The 21836-nt window shown below is 49.7% G+C and overlaps 1 protein-coding gene across 1 annotated transcript; it reads right to left on the reverse strand.

Moving 5' to 3' along the window:
- Positions 1-1700: 1700 nt before the first annotated feature.
- On the reverse strand, positions 1701-20729 carry zgc:101569 (uncharacterized protein LOC449822 homolog). Its single transcript, XM_039754044.1, has 6 exons — positions 20460-20729; positions 13251-13421; positions 6428-6525; positions 5111-5255; positions 3940-4089; positions 1701-1954 (listed from the first exon to the last, which is right to left on the reverse strand). Exons 1-6 carry the CDS (start codon positions 20614-20616, stop codon positions 1731-1733), a joined length of 945 nt encoding a protein of 314 aa, XP_039609978.1. The 5' UTR covers positions 20617-20729; the 3' UTR covers positions 1701-1730.
- Between the last annotated feature and the right edge of the window lie 1107 nt (positions 20730-21836).

Below are 21836 nucleotides of genomic sequence, written 5' to 3' on the forward strand. Positions count from 1 at the left end.
CCCAGCGCTGAACTATTTGTAAGTGCAGTGACAGGTGGGCTCAGAGGAAGCCCCTTCAGTCAAGACTGCATGTGGCCTGCAGTAGCACACCAAAGATGGCATTCTGTTTTATGTTGGAAGGTCACTGTCCCCTGATAGAAGGATCATATAGTGTGACAGAAATGAGTGCCAGCGTGACCTCAATTAGTCAAGCAGCTCCAAGCTAAGTAAGAGGGTGGCACTTGGGCTCCAGTGGGCACTGCTACCCTTCAGGCACACCAAGGCACCACCTCTGTTGCACTCACGTCACGTGACCTCCGCTGAAGTGCAGTAGGGTGCATTGGCCACAAGGGGGTGACAATGTCTTCCAGTGCAAGTGCAAGATGGGGGGGCCATCTTCTGGACGAGTCCCCTCGTTACACGCAGGTGGGCTTCACGTGTTAGATTTGGGGGGTCACACGGTAATAAACACAAGCATCTGATGTTCTACATAAGGCGCTATATAAAGCTGGTGCTGAACGTCAGCCTCATTTCACCAAAGCAGACGCTTTCATAGAAGAGGAGAACGCGTTTGTCATCGCGGGGGTCCTGACCTCTCTGATGGCGGCCAGCGTGTTTGGGCTCTTGTGGCACTTTGTTGTTTTCATCCTTTGAAACGCTGGCACCACTTGCAAGGCCTTGTTTTGTCTGCCGTCATTAAGGGCACAAGCCACCAAGGCCAGGGACTTTACCCACAATGCCCTGCGCCCGAGTCATTTTCAAGGCACATCTGCTGTGATAAAAAAAAAAAAAATGAAACCAATCAGTCAGACCTGCCTCACCATATTATATTATGGGCTGGAGTCACTGCCATGGCAACGGGGAGACAAAGGTCATGTCGAGGCCACAGATTTAAAGCAAAGAAGACGAAAGCCACCCGGAAGTGAGTGACAAATGAGTGTGGCAGCCAGCGGCCCACCCTGAACATAGCTGGACTGACAGCGAAATGGAACATGGGGACGGGACAGGTGGTGACACATGTCACATGTCCCATGAAGATTTAGGCTCCATTCGGGGTGTGACAAGAAGGACAAGGGGACTTTGGGGGTCTATACGTGTTGTGCTTGCTTTATGATTTAGTTTGGTAAACGTGCCCGTTGTTGGCCTAAACTGGCAGGTTTCTCTTTTAACCAAATAGTAAAGCTGCACTGCTAATGCCAGGGCCCTGAATTTGTATCTTGCCATCTTGGGACGGAAGGCAGCATCATCGTGGCAGAGACAAAGAGTGTCCTGTCACTGAATTCACCCTCCAAGTCACAGTCCTTAAGGGACAGTTGTGTCAGCCACCAGGCAGGAGGGGGCGCTAACAGTCTGGTGCACTGCCGCTAAAGTCCAGGTGGCGCTGCACCACTTGTTAGAAAATCTGAAGACGTAAACAGATGCTGTGGATGTGAGGCGACGATTAAGGTGAGCAGAAATGAAAGTGAAACAAATGGATACTCAGCTGGCATGGCCGCCCTGGGCTGCTGCTTCCCTGTGTGTGGCCACATGTGCCCCTCTGCTTTTGTGTCACCGGCCGGGGACGGTCTGAGTGCCGTGACGAGCAGAGGTGTCGCCCCGACAGTTGTGCCCGAGACTCCCGATGGATGCCCGCTCATTGTCAGCCTGTGTGCCCAGCACTCAGAAAGATGGGCACGGCTTCACTGACAGATGGATGAATGGATTGAACACGCAGCACACGGTCCATGCCAGGGCACATCTGTGCCTTTTTATTAGAAGAACTTTCCCCCTTTTCCAATCCCAGAGGAAAACTTGTCAGCGCCAGTGATGGCTTCGCTCAGCAGGACGTGCTTGGCGTTGTCAAACTCGAACTGCATGGCTTTGGTGAAGGATGGCGCATCAAAGACGCTGTGGTAAGCCGAGCTTCGGTCCGCACGCAGGCACTCCTGGGGGAAACACGAGATCCGCTCGGCGAGGTCCAGCGCACACTCGAGGCCTGGAAAAGACAAAGGGGACACGCGGTGAGTGACAGGGGGGCATCTGTGACATGAGGGTCACACACGGGATGGGAAGAGATGGACTGGCACGCCACCACGTCTTGTGTCCAATGCTTGCTGGCATAGCATCCAGTTAGCCTGCCCAGATAAGCGGGTTCAGAAAATAGACAGCAAAAAAAGACGCAATGCCACCAAGAAGAGGAGGGTCTGTCGGGGGCTCAGGTCCCACTCATTCCAGATGGGGACGAGGCAACCCGAGCCCAGCAGGGAGCCACAGTGCTACAGGACACGGGTGCTGAGATGCATTACAACAATGGGAGAGACCCCTCACTGTGCGCCCATTTGGGGTCTTTGTTCAGATGGTGACATTTGGGGCATCAATGAGTTTTGTTTGCCATGGTGATGGAATGATGACACTTAAATGCCACTTCTTGCGAGAGGGTGACAGGTCAGAAGGGGGCGCCACCCTGCATGAGACGATCAGATGGCAGTGAGTCAAGGTGTGGTTGACACGTTCAGACTCGCTGACTGCTGCGCCCCACATGCCAGTGAGCCACCCGCTCTCACAGGGCGACGCACGTCTGGGGTCCTTGCAAATGGTGGAATATTTAAATAAATCAATAAAGAAACTCGAGTGTGGTGTAGTGCCAAAGACTTTGGACTTCAGACGCGGAGGCTGAGGGTTCAAATCCCACTACTGGCACCACGTCACCCTGAGCGAGTCACTTCACCTGCCGGGAAACAAAAGAGAACGTGGAACCAATCGAGTCTCGCATGTTGAACGTCGCCTTGGATAATAAGAGGACTTTTACTGTGAAATGTGACAATCAGTCAGTCCAAATGCAGTGACGTCACCAGGAACAGCTTCAGGTTTGTGTTGTTTGTGTCTTGATGGGTTTATTTCATTCATTCCTTTCAGTGACACAGAATCCGCTAGAAACTGTCACTGTCACCTGTCAAAAGTTGAGAGGGCGGGCCCTAGCGAGTTCTGTTTTTGGATTGGTGAGTCATCAGTAGGGGGTGTGGCCAAGGCAGTGACCGTGTGTGGCTGAGTGACGCAGTGGCTTTATGTTTGTGATCAGGAAGCCAGGAGTCCTCGAAGTGGAGCACCTGATGAGCTACCAATCAAAACGCAGAACTCACTAGACGGGTGACAATGACAGTGACAGTTTTCCTTTCAAGGCGCATTTCATGTCATGTGAAAAAATCAGCAACAAAAACATAACGTGAATGACTGGCATCCCGGCTGGCATACAGGGCGACACTTTGCCCAGCCAGAAGGCCATAATGGAGGTGCAACTCGGCGAGGATGGCCTTCAATTCTCGTCCCAGCTGGGGTGAAAGGGTGCTGGTTGGACTGGGAGAGACCTTATATCAAAACAAGTCACCCCCCTCAGTACAAGACGTGGCAGTGCCCTTATGGCCCAGTCCCAGATTGTGACACCCGCAGGGCTTCTTGGGACTTGTACTTCAGGTCCTTGGGTGCCACCAGAGGGGGCTCCTCTGCCCATATCCACTCGTGGTGTCACAGCCCAGATTTCTCCATGCCAGGGTCCCCCTCCGTGAGTTAACAGGACCCAATGAGGGGGGTGAATTTGGTGTTAAAGTGGGGGTCTGGTGGGTTTGCTCATGCAATGCGTCTGGGGTGGTCATTCAGGACTGGCACTGTGACACATGCTCGGGGGGGGCTCAGGTGTACATCCATAGTCCTTCCTGCAATGCCACCACAGTCCACCAGTTGGCAAACACTGCCATAGCCCATTGGTGCTAAAATTGCACCTTTAGTTTGATCGCCAGCCTCTCAGGTGCCACCTTGATGGCACATTCGTTCACTTGATGTTTGAAAATGGACCACCACCACTCCCTCCCCCCCAAAATGGCCCTCTGCAGTAGGAAAAAAAAAAAAGACCCCAAAATCAAGGGGCAAGAGTGGGATGGGAGGGCGAGGTGTCACTCATGCACGGCTTCACTCACACGCACATACCTTTGCCATCTGGAACGACTCTATTGGCAATTCCAAAGTGAAGCGCCTCCTGCGCGCCCACCGGGCGTCCCGTGAGGATGAGGTCCAAGGCCCTGGAGAGCCCGATGAGCTGAGGCAGCCTGACGGTGCCCCCGTCGATGAGGGGAACTCCTAGAGGAAGGGAGAAGACACAAGTGTGTGTGTGACGACACGGCGGGCACTGCCAGGAGGATGAGCCCAACAGTGACTTCCTAGTGCCCCCTGCAGTCTCAGCTGATGTCAGCTCTACGGCTCGGCTGCCCATCGCTTGGTCTTTTTTAATTGTTTGTGCCAGGATGTTACCAGGAGCATTAAAATGGCAAGTCAGGGTGAACCCTCGTAGGACCTGCCCATCATGCCATCTTAATCAATGCCCATTTGCCCGCGTGTTGCACTTGTCTGCATTAAATTCCATTTCCAATCTTTTTTTTTTATTCTGCCCCCTCAGAACTGGGGGACTAACGATGTGACAAGTGACCACCTGAGGGACGCCTCTCAGTGCCACAGACGGACTTTTCCTGTAATTTTTAAATGTGGATATTTGAACGGAGGGACGTTTAGAGACAAACGCTGAGGGGTTAGGGTGACGTCTGGTGGGAGCCCATGTGACCTGCCACTGCACTGACATGCTGCTTTGGGCAAGAAATGGCGCAGCCTGAGTGGGCTGATGGCAGTCAAGTCAAATGTGGGACCAGAGATGAGGGGGTCTGCTTGGGTACATTTCAATGTGACCCCCCACCACCCCCACTGCTGCTGGCTCCGATTTCATATTTTCTGCTCTTCATTTGCTTTGAGTGCCCTACTGTGTTGATTTGTGCCAACACTACTGAGTGCCAGTCCTCATTTTACAGAAGGCACTTTGACCCCGGGCATGTCATCGTGAGCTCCTTCCACACACTGTCTGCTGGTGGAGCTTCACCCCATTTTAGGAGGTATGGAGGTCCGAATGGCCCACACAGGGTACAGGGTACAGGGTACAGGCTAGTGGACAACTCGGAGTTACAAAATTAAAGAACAAAGCGCAAATCTAAGAGTGAGAAGCAGGTGGCGCTCTTACCGTTTGCACAAGTGACCCGCAGAACGTCAAATGAAATTGCACAGGGAACGCCCGAGTCGAGCGATTAAAGGCGCTATAAAGAAAGAGGCGCAATACCAAATCTCCTGCAGAACACTCCGGTGATGGCGCTCTCCTCCATGACTCTCAGGTCCGCCAGAAGTGACAGCTCGAGTCCTCCGGCCACCGCATAGCCGCTGACCGCTGCGATCACGGGCTTGGTGAACTGCATACGAGACGGACCCTGTGGTAGACAGAAACACAAAGACGTTGGCAGAGATGTGGAAACACAGCACTGGCATCCAAAGCGGGTGTCAAGATGACTGGTGAGTCACAGGGACCTCCCAGGGACGCCCTGACGGCAATCCTTAAGGTTGACACCTGGGTGGGGTGGCACAACAAAGAGAAGGGCAGAGATGACACGTCGCCTGTCTGTGTCCCCAATCACCTGTCTGTGTCACTTCAAGGGGTGCTGAATTCCCAGAAGGCCATGAGACCCCCTTGTGTTTGCCCCCTGTGGCTCGTTTGGTTTGCACTGGACTTTCTGTGCCATGTGACTCCTGAGCTGGTGACGTCCACGATCTTCAGAGGAGCGAGCTGGCATTAAGGGCAATGAAGGACCATGACTGCAGGTGGCATTGTGTACAGAGGCTGCCAGGTGTCGCACTCATGCCAGGACCAGCCCCTCCAAGGTCTTCATGATGCAGGATGTCCTTCAGATCCTGGGGTGCCCAGTTTGGATACTGGGAAGATGGAGGCTGACGGGCACCTCAAGCTGGTGCCATCTGGCCCAACTGCCAAACTGAGGCTTCTCACTGGATTGGCCAAATCAGACCAGCTGGCATAAGGAGGTGGGGGTGCAGCCTTCAGGGAGGGAATATGAAGATATGGAAGGCACCGTACAGGACAGAGATGGCTGTGAAGATCTAGAAATGTAAAATCTGAACAGAACTGATGGCGTTTTCTGGTGTTGTTTTGATCTTGTAAGGTTCCCGGCTCCATTCTCTGTTTCCGGTGGTTTTTGGGGGGCTCAGCTGGACCCCCGCCACACTCCACGACTTTTTCAGTCATTGCCTTTACTTCAGTAATTCTGTAATGATTTGGACCCCCCAACTAGGGAGAGGGGAACACACACAACCCCCGGTCCAAAGAAGACAACTACTGATATTTAATCCCCCAGACAGACAAACAAGGGGTCCCCCCAAAGTGCCAGCATGTCTTTAGGATGTGAATGTGGACTTCTGCACCGAACCCCTCAAAGTAAAACTCAGAAAGGAGACAAAAATAATTCACCGACTCAGTAGTCCCGCACCCCAATCTGCTAGGGAGAGGCCCCCGTGACAACAGACTGGCTAATACAGTCACTCATATAGCGCCTTTCACACCACACACCCACACATCGGCGAAGGCTCCTACCATCGGGCCGGGACCTTTGGTCACATCCTGCTCGACGTCGAGAGCCTCTCGCTGGTGGCACAGCTCCTTCAGGTCAAAGCCGGCACAGAAATGGCCTCCTGCAGGAGAGCACAAAAGACAAAATCAAATCTCAACACCTGCACCTGCGCCAACACACCACCGGGTGGTCACTCATACTAAAGTGGGTGAAAAGGAGAGCGCCCCCTAGGGGTCAGCCCATGCTCTGGCGGTACACGAACACCCGCATAACCCGGACGGGCCCACCCTGGGATGAGGTCATGTGGAAAACACGGCAAGGGACGACCAAGATGGCTCTTCGCATGCTGGCACGTCCAAAAGCAAGGAGAGTGCCCCGTGCCAGACTAGTGCCCTCTGCAGGGCCGGCTCAGTGTGGCGCAGGAGGACAGACGGGTGTCGTGTGGTGGTCTGTACTATTTTTAAATCACGTCCTCATTATTTATGGGGTCACCAGTTGTTTCACAAATCCTTCACACTGAGCTCCTCAGTAAATGGAGCGATAGGGGGGCTACAGGTGACCCCTCAGATGCTCTTTGCCCGCTCTGTTTAAATGCACTGCCCACTTTGATCCTTTACCTCACACGGTGTTCCAGTCTTCGTTGTGGTGGTACACACTGTTAATGGAGCTTTAAATGCCTGGTCACAAATCACTGACGGCCCACCCGTCAGACCCTCACACTTGGACACGGAGCTTTCAGGTCACTCAGAGGCTGGCAGCTTAGCCACTTGAGCTAAAGGACGGCTGGCTGCTCTGTCTGAGGCCTGCGGCTGCCATCTCAAGAAGGACAAGCGGTGGGGGAGTCACAGAGAGAGGGCTGGTCACGTGACCCGTATTGGGTCAGGGAGGGGCCAAGCATAATGGGAGGAGCCTGTGCAGCAGAGTAGGGAAGGAAGGAAGAGCTGCCTGAGCAACTACAAATCTGATTGGCTGTTAGAAACACCCTCTGTGATTCAAAGGAGCCCACTGTGGCCAGCTCCAGGTCATGTGACTCAGGGCCAAGTGCAACAGAGAGAGAGAAAGAGAGAGAGAGAGAGCGAGCGAGCTGCTGCCACATGACAGGCACTACAGATCTGATTGGCTCAGAACACTTCCTTGTCACTCTAACCCTGTCAGAGGGTACAAGGGGCTCATGGAATGTTGGGGGTGAGGGGGTCACCCTGAGTGAATTCCTGAGTAGGGACAGATGGACATGTGACCCCAGAGTTGCTCAGGAAGGGGCAAGAACAAGGGAGAGAGAGAGGGCGAGTGAGCCTGCCACCAACTAAGACCTGACTGGCACAGCTGGCACAGTAATCCAGTGGCCAATTTCAAGTGCTGCCATCTTAGAGATGACAAACAAGCTGGGGAGGCTGGGCGTCACTGTGAGCAAATTCCTTGGCAGACTGACCACAGAGTAAGGGTGTACCACCAGGGAACTGGAGATGCCACCTCTAAATCACATGACAAAGCTGCATGTTCACCATTCACAGCCCAAGCAGGAGTCCACGTCCATTTGCTATTTAGTATACTGGATTAATCCTTGAGAGGAAACTGGGGGTCAGAGCGCAGGGTCGGCCGTAACAATGTTGGGGTTAATGGCCTGACGGGGTAGGATCCCTTCTGGTAGTAATGGGATTCGAACTGGCAACCCTCTAGACGCCCCAGAGCCGGGAGCCTTATGCCCACCAAAGCTCCCTGTGGTGGGAGGACAGACAGACAGAGGGGGCGCACATCACGTCAACAGGTCGCCAGCCTCTGCCAGGTCTCCTCTGTCTTGTTCATATGTGCCCCACCATTAGGGGGCGCTGCTCTTCTCTGTTCTCCTTTCGGAGGTGCTGCCCAAGAGAGCCACCCGAGTCACAGTAGGGTTAAAGAATCAGCAGCACCGGCTGTGAGACTCGGCTCGGTCAAAAAATACATTTAGGAGTTTCGTCAGCAAAATGTGGAAATGTGCAGAGGCATCAAGTCCTCCGGCAGGGCAGGACGTCCGCTTTTAGGTAGACAAAGGAATCAGAAGCAAAGATAAGAGCGGAAGACAAAGCAACAGCAGCAAGATACCAGCATATTGCGAGAAATCTGACGAGTAAATGGCACAATGCCAAGTGGCATCCGACAAAAAAAAAACAAAAAGTCAAGCAGAGGAGTCGAGAACGGGGACGGACATCACACGACGGGTCAAACGAAAACCGGAATCGGCCTGAGGGCCTCACGGTGGAGGACAGGCATTGAGGCAGACGTGCACAGCGGTGACATCTTCAGGATTGGAAAATTTACACACAGTCCTCAGCTGGTCCTGACAGCGGGCACTGCCACCCAGGGATGATGGCCTCTGGGTCAGCCCTGTGATTCAAATCAACTAACTGAACAAGTGGCAGTCCTGACACTGTGAAGTGTCACGGGAGGGGTTAGCCAGAGAAAGGCGCTATATTCTCCAACAAGTATCAGCAGCCGGTCCACCGCCTGTGTGACCTGAGGGGGGTCACCCACCATATGAAGCAGCTGGAAAACACCGCAGCTCTGCAAAGCGCATTGTTCACTCCAGAAAGGCGCTATATACAACTCACGCCTGGTGTGACACTTCATGTGCAGAAGTGCAGGAGCCATCGAGAGGCAGGGCTTGGAAAAAAAAGTGTTTGGAGCGCACCGAGTGAATGAGGGAGTGAAGGAGTGAAAGAATAAATGGGCACATGGAGGAATGAAGACGTGAAGAAGAGAATGAGGGAGTGAAAGAAGAAACGAGTGAAGGAATAAATGGAAAGTTCATTTAATGGGTGAGCGAGTGAAGCACAAGAGCACTGCAGCTCACCTCGGCGTCCCCCCTCACAGCACATCGACCGCATCGGGACGGGTGGGCCGCACTCGGAAGTCACATTGGGTGAGGGGGCTCAAAACTGACCAGGGTGACCAGTGCAGATGAGGCGCATGACCGACGATTCTTGTTTAGAGTGACCAGTGACAGACGACACTCCTGCCTTTAAGACTTAAGATTAAATGGTAAGCTCAGGCTGACAAGGCGCTATAAATGATGCCGTTTGTCTTGAATGAAGCAGCAAAAATCCAAAGAACAAATGACCGTCCCTGTGTCAGGATATAGCGGGACAACGACTGACTGACTGACTGACCGACAAAAGCGAATAGAAAGAAACGAGGCTCTGGGGGTCTCGACTCCTCCAGCTGGAAAAAAAGGTGAGGGGCGGGTCCAGCCACAGTGATGTCACGATGGCCCCGCCTCTTAGGGATTCCACCCACAACTTCAAAGGAATGGAGCTCAGAATTACAAATATGCCCAAAAAATAATTAAGTAACATGTTAGAAATTACAAAAGAGCTAAAAAGGCAACAAGGGACTCAAGCCGGGGGACAAAAGCTGGCTGACACGTAACAGCTGAGCACTGCAGGACGTAACCATTAAAAATACTAAAAATGCGGTGGGCTGGCACCCTGCCCGGGGTTTGTTTCCTGCCTTGCGCCCCGTCTGTGTTGGCTGGGATTGGCTCCAGCAGACCCCCGTGACCCTGTAGTTAGGATGTAGCGGGTTGGATAATGGATGGATGGATTCAAAGACGCAGCCGGTAAGATGAGTCCTGGTGTGGCGGTGTGAGCTCCTTCTGACCGGTCACCTGCAAGGTTTGTGATGTCACACAACAGCTACGCCCACATCACTGGGTCTCTGCCAACCCAAAACAGTAGGACACCAACTGGGCAGCCACAGTCACCACCTTGGGGGTCTCATGAGGTGGAAGGATTGACCTTCGGGACGTTTATAACAGTACCAGATAGATAGATAGATGAGAAAGGCGCTATATAATAGACAGATTGTCACACGCGTGTGCAAGGGCTCAGGTGACAGTGATTACCCGCGGTGGTCTAACGCCTGTCCTCTTCCTTCCTCTGTCCACTCTCCTGGCCCCGCCCCTTCCTGTCGAGTGGCTATATAACCCAAGAACGGCCATCTTGTCCTCAGTTCTGCTCTGAAGTCACATCTGACTGACGTCTCCTCAAATTACCGCATGTTGCCTTTTGTGCGTTCTTTGCAGTTATTTCGGGTCACCAAGGTGCTGCCCCCACTCTGTCACTTTGTTGTGTCTCCCATTTGCAAGACAGACGTGAAAGGCACTATATGATAGAGACAGAGTCTTCATGTTCATTTCAGCTCCTACTTCTAAACAGTACAAGAATGAACTAAAGAAGTCATTTGTTTTTTTCTCATTCGTTTCTCTGGTGAAGTGAGTGTCACGTTTGTCACATTGTCACCATCGAGGTCTAATGGCTCTTTTGGCCCTAAATGACTGTTTCTGGTGCCAGTGATCCAGTAAACACAGCAAAGGCCACCTGACTTGTCCGAGTTGTGACATCAGGCAGACCTTTCAACTCAGTTGGGTGTCACCTGTGTAGCCAGAAAGGCCATCTGTCATCGATAAGCACTTGGAGTGAAGTGACGCACGTCAACACAGTTAAGGTGTCCTTCAGCTTCGTGATGAATGCACCATAAGGGATGGCCGGGACCCCCAAGAGATGAAAGGATGGGGAAAGCAAGTTTCTTTAGGGCACTGCCCCTCCAAGAATGATGCTAGATGGCAGCTCCCCTGGATCTCCACAGGGCATCATGGGACTTGGAGTTCATTGCCTCAGCCCTGCTGGGAACCATTGGTTGGGGGAGTTTACTGCAAGGACTGAGGAGCCACATGGCACAGGAGAGCAGCCTTGGGGGGGGGGCAGCCTGAGCGTCACACAGCCCTGTCACAGTGTGACATCAGACGGTCCACCGCATCGTCAACTTTGTGTTTAAGGCTGGCGTCCATTAGCTGCATGTCTCCTCCTCAGAACAACCGAAAATGAAAACCTGGAATTGTATGCAATATTTAAATTAGGGCATCTCTTATGTACAGAATACCCCTCTGCATATGCGCATATATTTAAATATATAAACAGACAGACAGACGGGGCGTCCTAAACGGCAGGAATTTGAGACTACAGTGATGCCAGTGCTGCCAACCGGCTGCGGCTGAGCCACCTCACTTTCCATTCCTGGTTGATATTTTTCCATTTCTCGTTATCTTTGTTTATTTTCCATTTGCTATTTTTCTGTTATTTGTCTAATATCGCTCTGTTTGTTTATTATTTGTCTATTTATGTGTCATCTGTTCATTTTATTCCGTTTAGTCTTTATGTCTTTAGTCCTGTGTGTGCAGTTCTCTTATGTTCCGTGAATTTTGGGGGTGGATTCCCCAAGAGGCGGGTCCATCCATCAATCATCATCAAAGGACCGCCCCCCAGGCTCTAAAGGCAGGCTGGGAATTGAAGTCCTTTGTGTTTCCTGTTGAATGTGCGCCTGTGGACTTTGTGGACCATTTTGGCTTCTGTTACTTGGATTTTCTTGTGGATTTCACATTAGGTGTCATTTGAGAAATTAGACAGGTCCTTTTTGTTTATTTTACGCTTTTTTCACTTCTTTTGCTGTTTGTTTTTCCCTTTTACACCCATAAATCCTTCCCTTATATATTCTTATATATTATATATATATAAGCCTGGGGTTGACGGTGATCCCCTCCCCTGGGGAGCCTTTTCCGTATTTTTTGGAACATTTCACGTTATGTGCGTTGATCTTTGATGTGGTGAAGCACGTGGTGGTCTAGTGTAGGCCGAAGCCAGGCATTCTAGTAGAGGCTAAGCTTGCTTTTTGGTGCACCTCCTTGGGGCAGGCTGGTGACATCTGGGCCTGCTCTCCCGACCCTTTCTGAAGGCTTCACCGCACTTGGGCCACCTTGTGAGAAATCATAAGACAAAGAGACGTCACTTCTGTGCCAACACAAGCAGTGCCACTTTGCCCATTCCACCTGCCGTATGGACGTGGTGGGGGGCCTTCGGATGCCAGTGTTTTCTCCAGGCTGAGGAAGACGATGCCACGACCTGAGGGTCTTCCTCGTTTGGCTGAATGTTGCCCTGTGTGTTGTTAGATAGCACAAAATGGGGGCTCAGCCACACACTGCTGCCCTGTATACGTCTCTCCTATTCCTATCATCACTATCTATATACGTACGTATATATGTACATGTTCACACTCACACACTCACACACACTCACACTCTATCTTTATCTATCTGTATGTGTGTGTCTATTCATTATACTCATCCATGGCGTCTCTACTTGTTATTGTTCAATGGACTGGCGTCCTGTCCAGGGTTTGCTCCTGCCTTGTGCCCTGTGCTACCTGGGATTGGCTCCAGTCCCCACTGTGCTCCTTATATAGACTAAGGGGGCCAGAAAATGACATGAGGTGACATGATGTTATTATGATTGATTTGGGATCCAGAAGGTGAGAATGCAGGACCCCCACTCAGGACAGGACAGGACAGTCACCAGGTGCTGATAGCTGAAGCTGGGACACCAGGTGGCTGTAATTGACATTTTTAATTACGTTTTTTTCTCTTCCCATGCGCTGAGGGGTTTCACTCCCAGAGAATCATTTTTAACGTACGTTTGACGTTTGGACCCCTGCAGACCCCTAGGCCCGCGTCTCAAGATCTGGCCTGCTTAGCACTTTAGGCCTGTGTAGGCCCTTTGGAGTTTTGTGGGCCTACGATCAGAACCAGCAGTAGTGGGGGGCACAGATGTCACGTCTCCACCTCTCCATATTCTGCTGAAGGTTTGTGAACCGCGGGTGGTCCGAAGCCCCCCATGAGCCTGAACTGGAGGAAGTGGGCCTAGAAATGTTACGTAGGTGAACATGTGGCCAGCTCTCAATTTCTAAACTCACCTCCTGAAATGAGAAGAACGCTACAGCAAAACGACGGCTCTCACGGCAGAAGATAAAAGGAGAACCAACCGATGCCATGGAAGACGGCGGCGGTCAGCGACGAGTCCCCCTCGAAGGTCTTGAAGGCCTCGACCAGCTGCCGGCCCGTTTCCAGATTGACGGCGTTCCTCGCTTCTGGCCTGTTGATTCCAATGGAGCAAATGGAGCCGTGGCGCTCCACCAGCACGCTGGGTCCCGGAGCTGCAAAGAAACACACGTTGGGTTTACGTGACGGGGACCTGTAACCATAGCAACATGCAAAACAAGGACGGACCCAATCCAAGGCAGTGCGGCAAGAATAACACACAAAACAAAGGACACAGAGGGGAAAATATAGAAACAACGGTATAAAAGTGACATTGGTGACATCAGTAATGTTAAATATTGTCACACCCGCCCGCCTGGGGACCACTGCTGTGACTCTGAGAAGGTAAGCAATACCACCTTGGGGCAAGAGGGGGCGCTAGCACTGGCGCTGACCACTTCTTCTCTCTCTCCGGTGCAGCTCTGTCAGAGGATGGCATCTAGCCCCACCCACTGATAAGGCCCCGCCCCTTAAAAGGAGGAGGCACTCGGTTTGGACCTCAGTGGTGACACACCTGCCCCTCAAGTGCCATACCCATGCCACCTCATTTTTCTTGGGCTAAATACCTCAAAATGAGGAAGGGCTTTGGATACTTTTGTCTCTTGTTCTCGGTTTTGCTTTTGCTGTTTTTATACGTCTTTTAAATTTTGCATTTTAAGATTTTTACTGATGACAGCGGCTGAACTCCGACCCCTGATCCAAAACTGGGAATGACGAGTTTAATAGCTGGGGGCTGCACTGGACCTTTGGTGACCAAGGTGCTCAGTTATCGGGGGGTCACCTCGAGATGATTTTTCCACTGACATGTGTGGCGCCGTTCGACATTCCAATGCCCTTTGCTTAAGCCGGCCACTGCTTTTCCGACGCCAGCCTTATTTTCCTTTTCTTTTCGTTTTCTCTCTCCACAAGCAGCAAAGGGGGGATCGTGAAAATATTCTAATGTGTGCCTTGGTGCCAGATGTCTTCTCCTGTTCCTATTTATAAAACAAAAGGTCATCCATCAAAGGCCACAAATGGGAAAAGCAGCGCCGATTGGGTTGCGCCAGGATTTCCATCCCACAACAATTTGGGGTCTTTCAGGGCTCCCTCCCCACGATGTTTGATGTCACCACAAAGCCACAAATGAAAGTGACAGCTCTGTGACCCCAACGCGCGATGGCGCTGATGACTCTTGACAGCCCTGCTAAACAAAACACAGAGCGGGCGGCCCTGAACCGGGCAGAGGGCCTTTCTGGTGGCACATGGAGCCTCGCCACATTTTGTGATCTTCCTGCGCTCGACTTCCAGGTGCGTCGGTTTCCATGGAGCTGAAGGTCTGCTTCAGTTTAACGCAAACCGACATGCGACACCCTAACCCTCCTGCTTGGCCCCTGCAACACTCTTTGGTCAGGAACAGTCTGTGCCAACCCTGAGGCAGTGCCAGTCCCCAGCTGACAGGACAGCACCCTTTGGTATGAAGTCTTTGGCATGAGCTGGACGACACTTCTATGGACACAGAAGGAACACACAAACTGGGCCAGGACTGAACCCTGGACCAGTGAGACCAGTGAGGCTGCCCCATCATGACAAAGAGGCACTGATTGTGTCTGCTACCGTCACATCCGTCAGGTCCGCTTTCTGTCATCATCCTCATCACTGGGGGTCTCCCTCCACCAGTGGCTACAGTTAACATCCCAGCAGACATCCTGTGCAGGTCTGATTCTTGAAACTGACCCCCTTTGGCCTCACAATGTTGACCCCCGAGTCTGTTGGGCTGCACATTTGGATTTGAGGATTGGCGCTTGATGGGCACCACGCTGAGCCGCTCCGGTCCCACGTGTCTTATGAAGTGACCTCAACTTACCAGAAAGTGCAGCATAACCCGACACGGCACGACCGGCTCAAACCTGCTTAATCCAGTTGGGCTGAACACAGCTGCTCTGGGCACAAGGCAAGAGTCGATGCCAACCATGACCAGAGCCACTGACACACAGAGGGGGACAATTTAGAGTCACCCGTTAAAGTAACCTGTGCATCAGTTTAGAGACTTAGGCGGGCATTAGAGTCACAAGTGCAGCGTCCAGTGGAACTTCAACTTGTGTGTGCAAATCAACGTGCCACGCGCCACCGGGATTAGTGACGGAGAGACAGACAGAGGAAAAGGCAAAGTGAAAGGCGCTATATAACAGAGAGACAGAGTGAAAGACACTAAAAAACAGGTAGGCAGGGAAAGTGAAAGGCGCTGTACATCACATTGAAAAAGAGACGTAAAATGAGTAAATAACAAATAAGAGATAGATAGATAGAGTGAAAGGCGCTATATGATAGATAGATAGATAGATAGATAGATAGATAGATAGATAGATAGATAGATAGAGTGAAAGGCACTATATAATAGATAGATAGATAGATAGATAGATAGATAGATAGATAGATAGATAGATAGATAGATAGATAGATACAGTGGTGTGAAAAACTATTTGCCCCTTCCTGATTTCTTATTCTTTTGCATGTTTGTCACACAAAATGTTTCTGATCATCAAACACATTTAACCATTAGTCAAATATAACACAAGTAAAACAAAATGCAGTTTTAAATGATGGTTTTATTATTTAGGGAACAAAAAATCCAAACCTACATGGCCCTGTGTGAAAAAGTAATTGCCCCTTGTTAAAAATAACCTAACTGTGGTGTATCACACCTGAGTTCAAATTCGTAGCCACCCCAGGCCTGATTACTGCCACACCTGTTTCAATCAAGAAATCACTTCAATAGGAGCTGCCTGACACAGAGAAGTAGACCAAAAGCACCTCAAAAGCTAGACATCATGCCAAGATCCAAAGAAATTCAGGAACAAATGAGAACAGAAGTCATTGAGATCTATCAGTCTGTTAAAGGTAATAAAGCCATTTCTAAAGCTTTGGGACTCCAGCGAACCACAGTGAGAGCCATTATCCACAAATGGCAAAAACATGGAACAGTGGTGAACCTTCCCAGGAGTGGCGGCCGACCAAAATTACCCCAAGAGCGCAGAGGCGACTCATCCGAGAGGTCACAAAGACCCCAGGACAACGTCTAAGAACTGCAGGCCTCACTTGCCTCAATTAAGGTCAGTGTCCACGACTCCACCATAAGAAAGAGACTGGGCAAAAATGGCCTGCATGGCAGATTTCCAAGACGCAAACCACTGTTAAGCAAAAGAACATTAGAGCTCGTCTCAATTTTGCTAAGAAACATCTCAATGATTGCCAAGACTTTTGGGAAAATACCTTGTGGACTGATGAGACAAAAGTTGAACTTTTGGAAGGCAAATGTCCCGTTACATCTGGTGTAAAAGGAACACAGCATTTCAGAAAAGAACATCATACCAACAGTAAAATATGGTGGTGGTAGTGTGATGGTCTGGGGTTGTTTTGCTGCTTCAGGACCTGGAAGGCTTGCTGTGATAGATGGAACCATGAATTCTACTGTCTACCAAAAATCCTGAAGGAGAATGTCCGCCATCTGTTCGTCAACTCAAGCTGAAGCGATCTTGGGTGCTGCAACAGGACAATGACCCAAAACACACCAGCAAATCCACCTCTGAATGGCTGAAGAAAAACAAAATGAAGACTTTGGAGTGGCCTAGTCAAAGTCCTGACCTGAATCTAATTGAGATGCTATGGCATGACCTTAAAAAGGCGGTTCATGCTAGAAAACCCTCAAATAAAGCTGAATTACAACAATTCTGCAAAGATGAGTGGGCCAAAATTCCTCCAGAGCGCAGTAAAAGACTCATTGCAAGTTATCACAAGCGCTTGATTGCAGTTATTGCTGCTAAGGGTGGCCCAACCAGTTATTAGCTTCAGGGGCAATTACTTTTTCACACAGGGCCATGTAGGTTTGGATTTTTTCTCCCTAAATAATAAAACCATCATTTAAAAACTGCATTTTGTGTTTACTTGTGTTATATTTGACTAATGGTTAAATGTGTTTGATGATCAGAAACATTTTGTGTGACAAACATGCAAAAGAATAAGAAATCAGGAAGGGGGCAAATAGTTTTTCACACCACTGTAGATAGATAGAGTGAAAGGCTATATGATAGATAGATAGATAGATAGATAGAGTGAAAGGCACTATATAGATAGATAGATAGATAGATAGATAGATAGATAGATAGATAGAGTGAAAGGCACTATATAATAGATAGATAGATAGATAGATAGATAGATAGATAGAGTGAAAGGCACTATATAATAGATACATATAAAAGGCACTATATAAGAAAGAAAGAAATAAATGTGCAGAGTGAAATAAATACACAGATATATAATAGAGAGAGAGAGTGAAAGGCACTACATTGGTAAACAGGTATATAGAGCAGAAAAATGAAAAAGATAAATGATAGATACGTTAGGTACAATATAAAAGATAAACAGAAAACTATGGAGTAAAAGGCACATACAGTATAAAGGTAATAGAATGAAAGGCACTATAAAAATGACAGACATACAGTAGAAGCCATTATACAGGGTGGGCCATTTATATGGATACACCTTAATAAAATGGGAATGGTTGGTGATATTAACTTCCTGTTTGTGGCACATTAGTATACGTGAGGGGGGAAACTTCTCAAGATGGGTGGTGACCATGGTGGCCATTTTGAAGTCGGCCATTTTGGATCCAACTTTTGTTTTTTCAATAGGAAGAGGGTCATGTGACACATCCAACTTATTGGGAATTTCACAAGAAAAACAATGGTGTGCTTGGTTTTAACGTAACTTTATTCTTTCATGAGTTATTTACAAGTTTCTCTTTGTTTACAGCCATTGACATGTCGCAGAGGTTAACACGTGAGGAGCGGATAGAAATTGTGTTGATGTCTGGTGAACGCAGTAACCGGGTCATTGCAGCAGATTTCAATGCAAGACACCCTACGAGACCACCCATCTCCCATGCTACAGTTAGCAAACTGCTTGCTAAGTTTCGTGAATCTGGTTCAGTGTTGGATTTGCCAAAATGTGGACGTATGAAAACTGTCACTAATGAAGAAACATCAGTGGCTGTCCTAGCTTCATTCAGCAAGAGCCCACAGCGTAGCACTCGCCGCATGTCACTGGAGAGTGGCATTAGTCGAACATCCCTCGGGCGGATATTAGCTACTCACAAATGGCACCCTTTACAAACTCCAGCTACTGCAGCATCTCATCGTGGATGACCCAGATCGCGCACTGAATTTGCAGAATGGGCAAAACAGAAATTGGAACAGGACCCTCAGTTTACGCAGAAGATTTTGTTCAGTGATGAGTGAAGTTAACAAACAAAACCACCGCTATTGGTCTGACACTAACCCTCCAAGACTGTTGGAACAAAAAAATTGATGGTATGGTGTGGTACAAAGATAGTGGGGCCATTCTTCATCAATGGAGACCTCAAGGCCACTGGATATGTGAAATTGCTACATGATGATGTGTTTCCCTCTTTATGCACTGAAGCTGGCACGTTCCCGAGTTTTTCCAGCAAGATGGTGCACCACCACATTATGGGTGTCAGGTCCGAGCATTCCTAGATGAACAGTTTCCTGGAAAGTGGATTGGTCGTCATGGGCCAGTTGAATGGCCCCCAAGGTCTCCTGATTTGACCCCTTAGACTTTTATCTTTGGGGTCATCTGAAGGCAATTGTCTATGCTGTGAAGATACGAGATGTGCAGCACCTGAAACTACGGATACTGGAAGCCTGTGCTAGCATTTCTCCTGCGGTGTTGCTATCAGTGTGTGAAGAGTGGGAGAAGACAATCCAACACAATGGGCAGCACATTGAACACATTTTATAAGTGGTCAGAAACTTGTAAATAACTCATGAAAGAATAAAGTTACGTTAAAACCAAGCACACCATTGTTTTTCTTGTGAAATTCCCAATAAGTTGGATGTGTCACATGACCCTCTTCCTATTGAAAAAACAAAAGTTGGATCCAAAATGGCTGACTTCAAAATGGCCACCATGGTCACCACTCATCTTGAAAAGTTTTCCCCCTCACATATACTAATGTGCCACAATCAGGAAGTTAATATGACCAACCATTCCCATTTTATTAAGGTGTATCCATATAAATGGCCCACCCTGTATAATAGATATGCTAGGCACTAAATAAAAGATTGTTAGATATATATGAGAGACACAAAATGAAAGATAGATATATATGGCATTACACAACAGATAAATAGGAATGGCACTATAATAGATAAAAAAGATAGAGGGGAAGGCACTACATAAATAGAGAGATGGATATGTAGAGTGAATGAACTGACAGACGATAGACTGCAACTCATAGGGGCTGCCATGTCACGTCCTGGGGGACGTACTGTTCTCTCGGCCCAGCCGTCTGTGACCCCAGCTTGTTAAATAGACTCCTATCCAAATCATTCACATATATTAAAGTGACTGAAATAGTCTAACACTGTACACCATATGCTTGTGTTAAAATTGGCTGTTCTTAACCTTCTGGGAGGGGCTGTTAGAGGGCTAGGACCACCGGTAAAGAATCAAATGTCAAAAATATGATCAAATGTGTGATCAGCGACATTGAAAGAGAATAAAATGATCCTCCACATGTCTATATTACTGATCCCCAGTTTTTCAAAGTCCTGTGAAAAGGAGAAACTGACCCCTCACATCCCATTAGAAGGTGAACCCCTGGGGTCAGCTGATGCAGCCTGCACAATTTAGATAGATAGATAGACAGAGTGAAAGGCGCTATATAATAGATAGATAGATAGATAGATAGATAGATAGATAGATAGATAGATAGATAGATAGATAGATAGATAGAGTGAAAGGCGCTATATAACTGATATCTCTAATTAATTCATTTTGGTTTTCCCTGCCATAGAGCGCCGCCCTGCTGCTTGTTGTTCAGAATGTCACCGGACTCTGCACACGTGACAGTATTATGGGGGCCACTACTTAAGTTCACTTTGGGAACCTCGAAGCCCCTTTGAAGTTTTACTAAATCGCACAGAAGGTGCTAACGTGTGAAGCCCCCCGAGATGAGGACGAGGCAGAGCAGCACATCACAACGCCTCCCCGCAGCCGTCCGCCCCCCTCGGCGACGCTCTCCAGCAGTTCTGCGGGTCTCTCTTGCCCCCTAGCGGCCCGACACAAGTGCGCCCTGGCCGCCACCGTCCCCGTACCTCGCTGTTTCAGTTTCCAAACGGAAGCGTGGAAGGCGCGTCCCGAAACTGCCGCCGCTGCTGCACTCTTCGAAGTGTCGAAAAAGCGTGCGGAGCCAAAGCCGCGTACCGTGCAGGTCACAGTGAGGCCAAGGGGTCCAAGCCGCGACAGCGACATTGTGAAAGTGTCACAACAAAACAAAACAAAACTAAAACGCACGAAGTTCAGTCCAAACGTGCGGCCCTCTGAAGCAAGTCTCCGATTTACTCATTCCGGGGTCGAGCCGCCTGTGGGAGGGGTGTGAGGCGGAGTGGGCGGGGCTTGAGTGTCACCTGGCACGAGAGTTGACTCAGTGGCGTCTGGGGGCCAGCCTCGGAGAGGGGGTTTGCACGGTGTGGTAAAGTCCTAAAAATCCAGCTTGTAGCAGGACATCCGACATCGGGGTATTGCGGTAAATCATATGAGCGTGGGGCCAGAAACAGAGCGCAGGTGGGGGCGACAATCCCAGGAGTTTTCATGAAGCCGCCTGAAGTCAGCGAGTCGCGCCACCCCCTAAATGCCCGACCTGGCAGGAGGCGATGAACTTCATCCGTTTACAGTACGGGTAGCAGCACGGGCTGCATGCTGGGAGCAACGGGCAAGAAAATAATTAAATAGAATATTACTGGGGGGGTTGTCAAATTAAAAACTGATTAGCATTAAAACAATAAAACGCGCAAAACTGGTATTACAAACAATAAAACGTGTACAAATAAAATGACAGGCGGCTGCGTCCTCCTCTGAGCGCTCGGTGGGTTCAAACTCCGTCAGTCCTGCAAGCCGAGCGGCGTCCGCGCGCCCCTTGAACTAAAAGAAGAGACCCCCAGCGGAACTCGTGGTGACACCGAGAGCAGATCTGAGAAATCAACGGCCCTGTCTGGCAGGTCGCAGTCTGAACGCACACCGGAAACGCGGGGACTTTAATGTCACCTTACTGGTCTGCGTGCGTCCGTCCTCGGAGAACTTCAGCCCGTGTCGTTGTGGGGCTTTGATGTGCGGGCACAAGCGGGGCTGCCAGGCAGGGTATGGACAGATGAGGAACATTTGAAGTGACCTGTGACATGGCATGCAGGAATGGGGGTCTCCATTACCGATCAAAATAATCAAAGGCTCCTTCGGGACCTTCGTGTGCATGCGAAAACGTGACGTCAGTCAGAAGAAGCCCCTTTGGGTTTAAGGGTTGGGGGACACGTACAGTTTACGACATACAGCCAATAATAATTAAAAAGAACATTAGAGCCGACTGGGCGACATCGGGCATTCAGCCCATGCAGCAAAGCCTCCAAAATGACGCCAAGTGGAGTTTTGGGGGTCCCTAAAGTCCTACTGTCCACCCCCCTACTACAGTATATAGGTCA

Source organism: Polypterus senegalus, chromosome 5 (assembly GCF_016835505.1).
Source record: "Polypterus senegalus isolate Bchr_013 chromosome 5, ASM1683550v1, whole genome shotgun sequence".
In the NCBI taxonomy this organism is placed as follows: Eukaryota; Metazoa; Chordata; class Cladistia; order Polypteriformes; family Polypteridae; genus Polypterus; species Polypterus senegalus.

Bases quoted from the DNA above. Each gene is read 5' to 3' on its own strand.
- zgc:101569 (XM_039754044.1), bottom strand. From the start codon at position 20,616: ATGTCGCTGTCGCGGCTTGGACCCCTTGGCCTCACTGTGACCTGCACG. The intron at 13,422-20,459 runs GTACGGGGACGG...GTTTCTTTGCAG, and splicing joins TTGGAAACTGAAACAGCGAG to CTCCGGGACCCAGCGTGCTG. The intron at 4,090-5,110 runs GTATTGCGCCTC...CCCTTCCTCTAG, and splicing joins AGTGTTCTGCAGGAGATTTG to GAGTTCCCCTCATCGACGGG.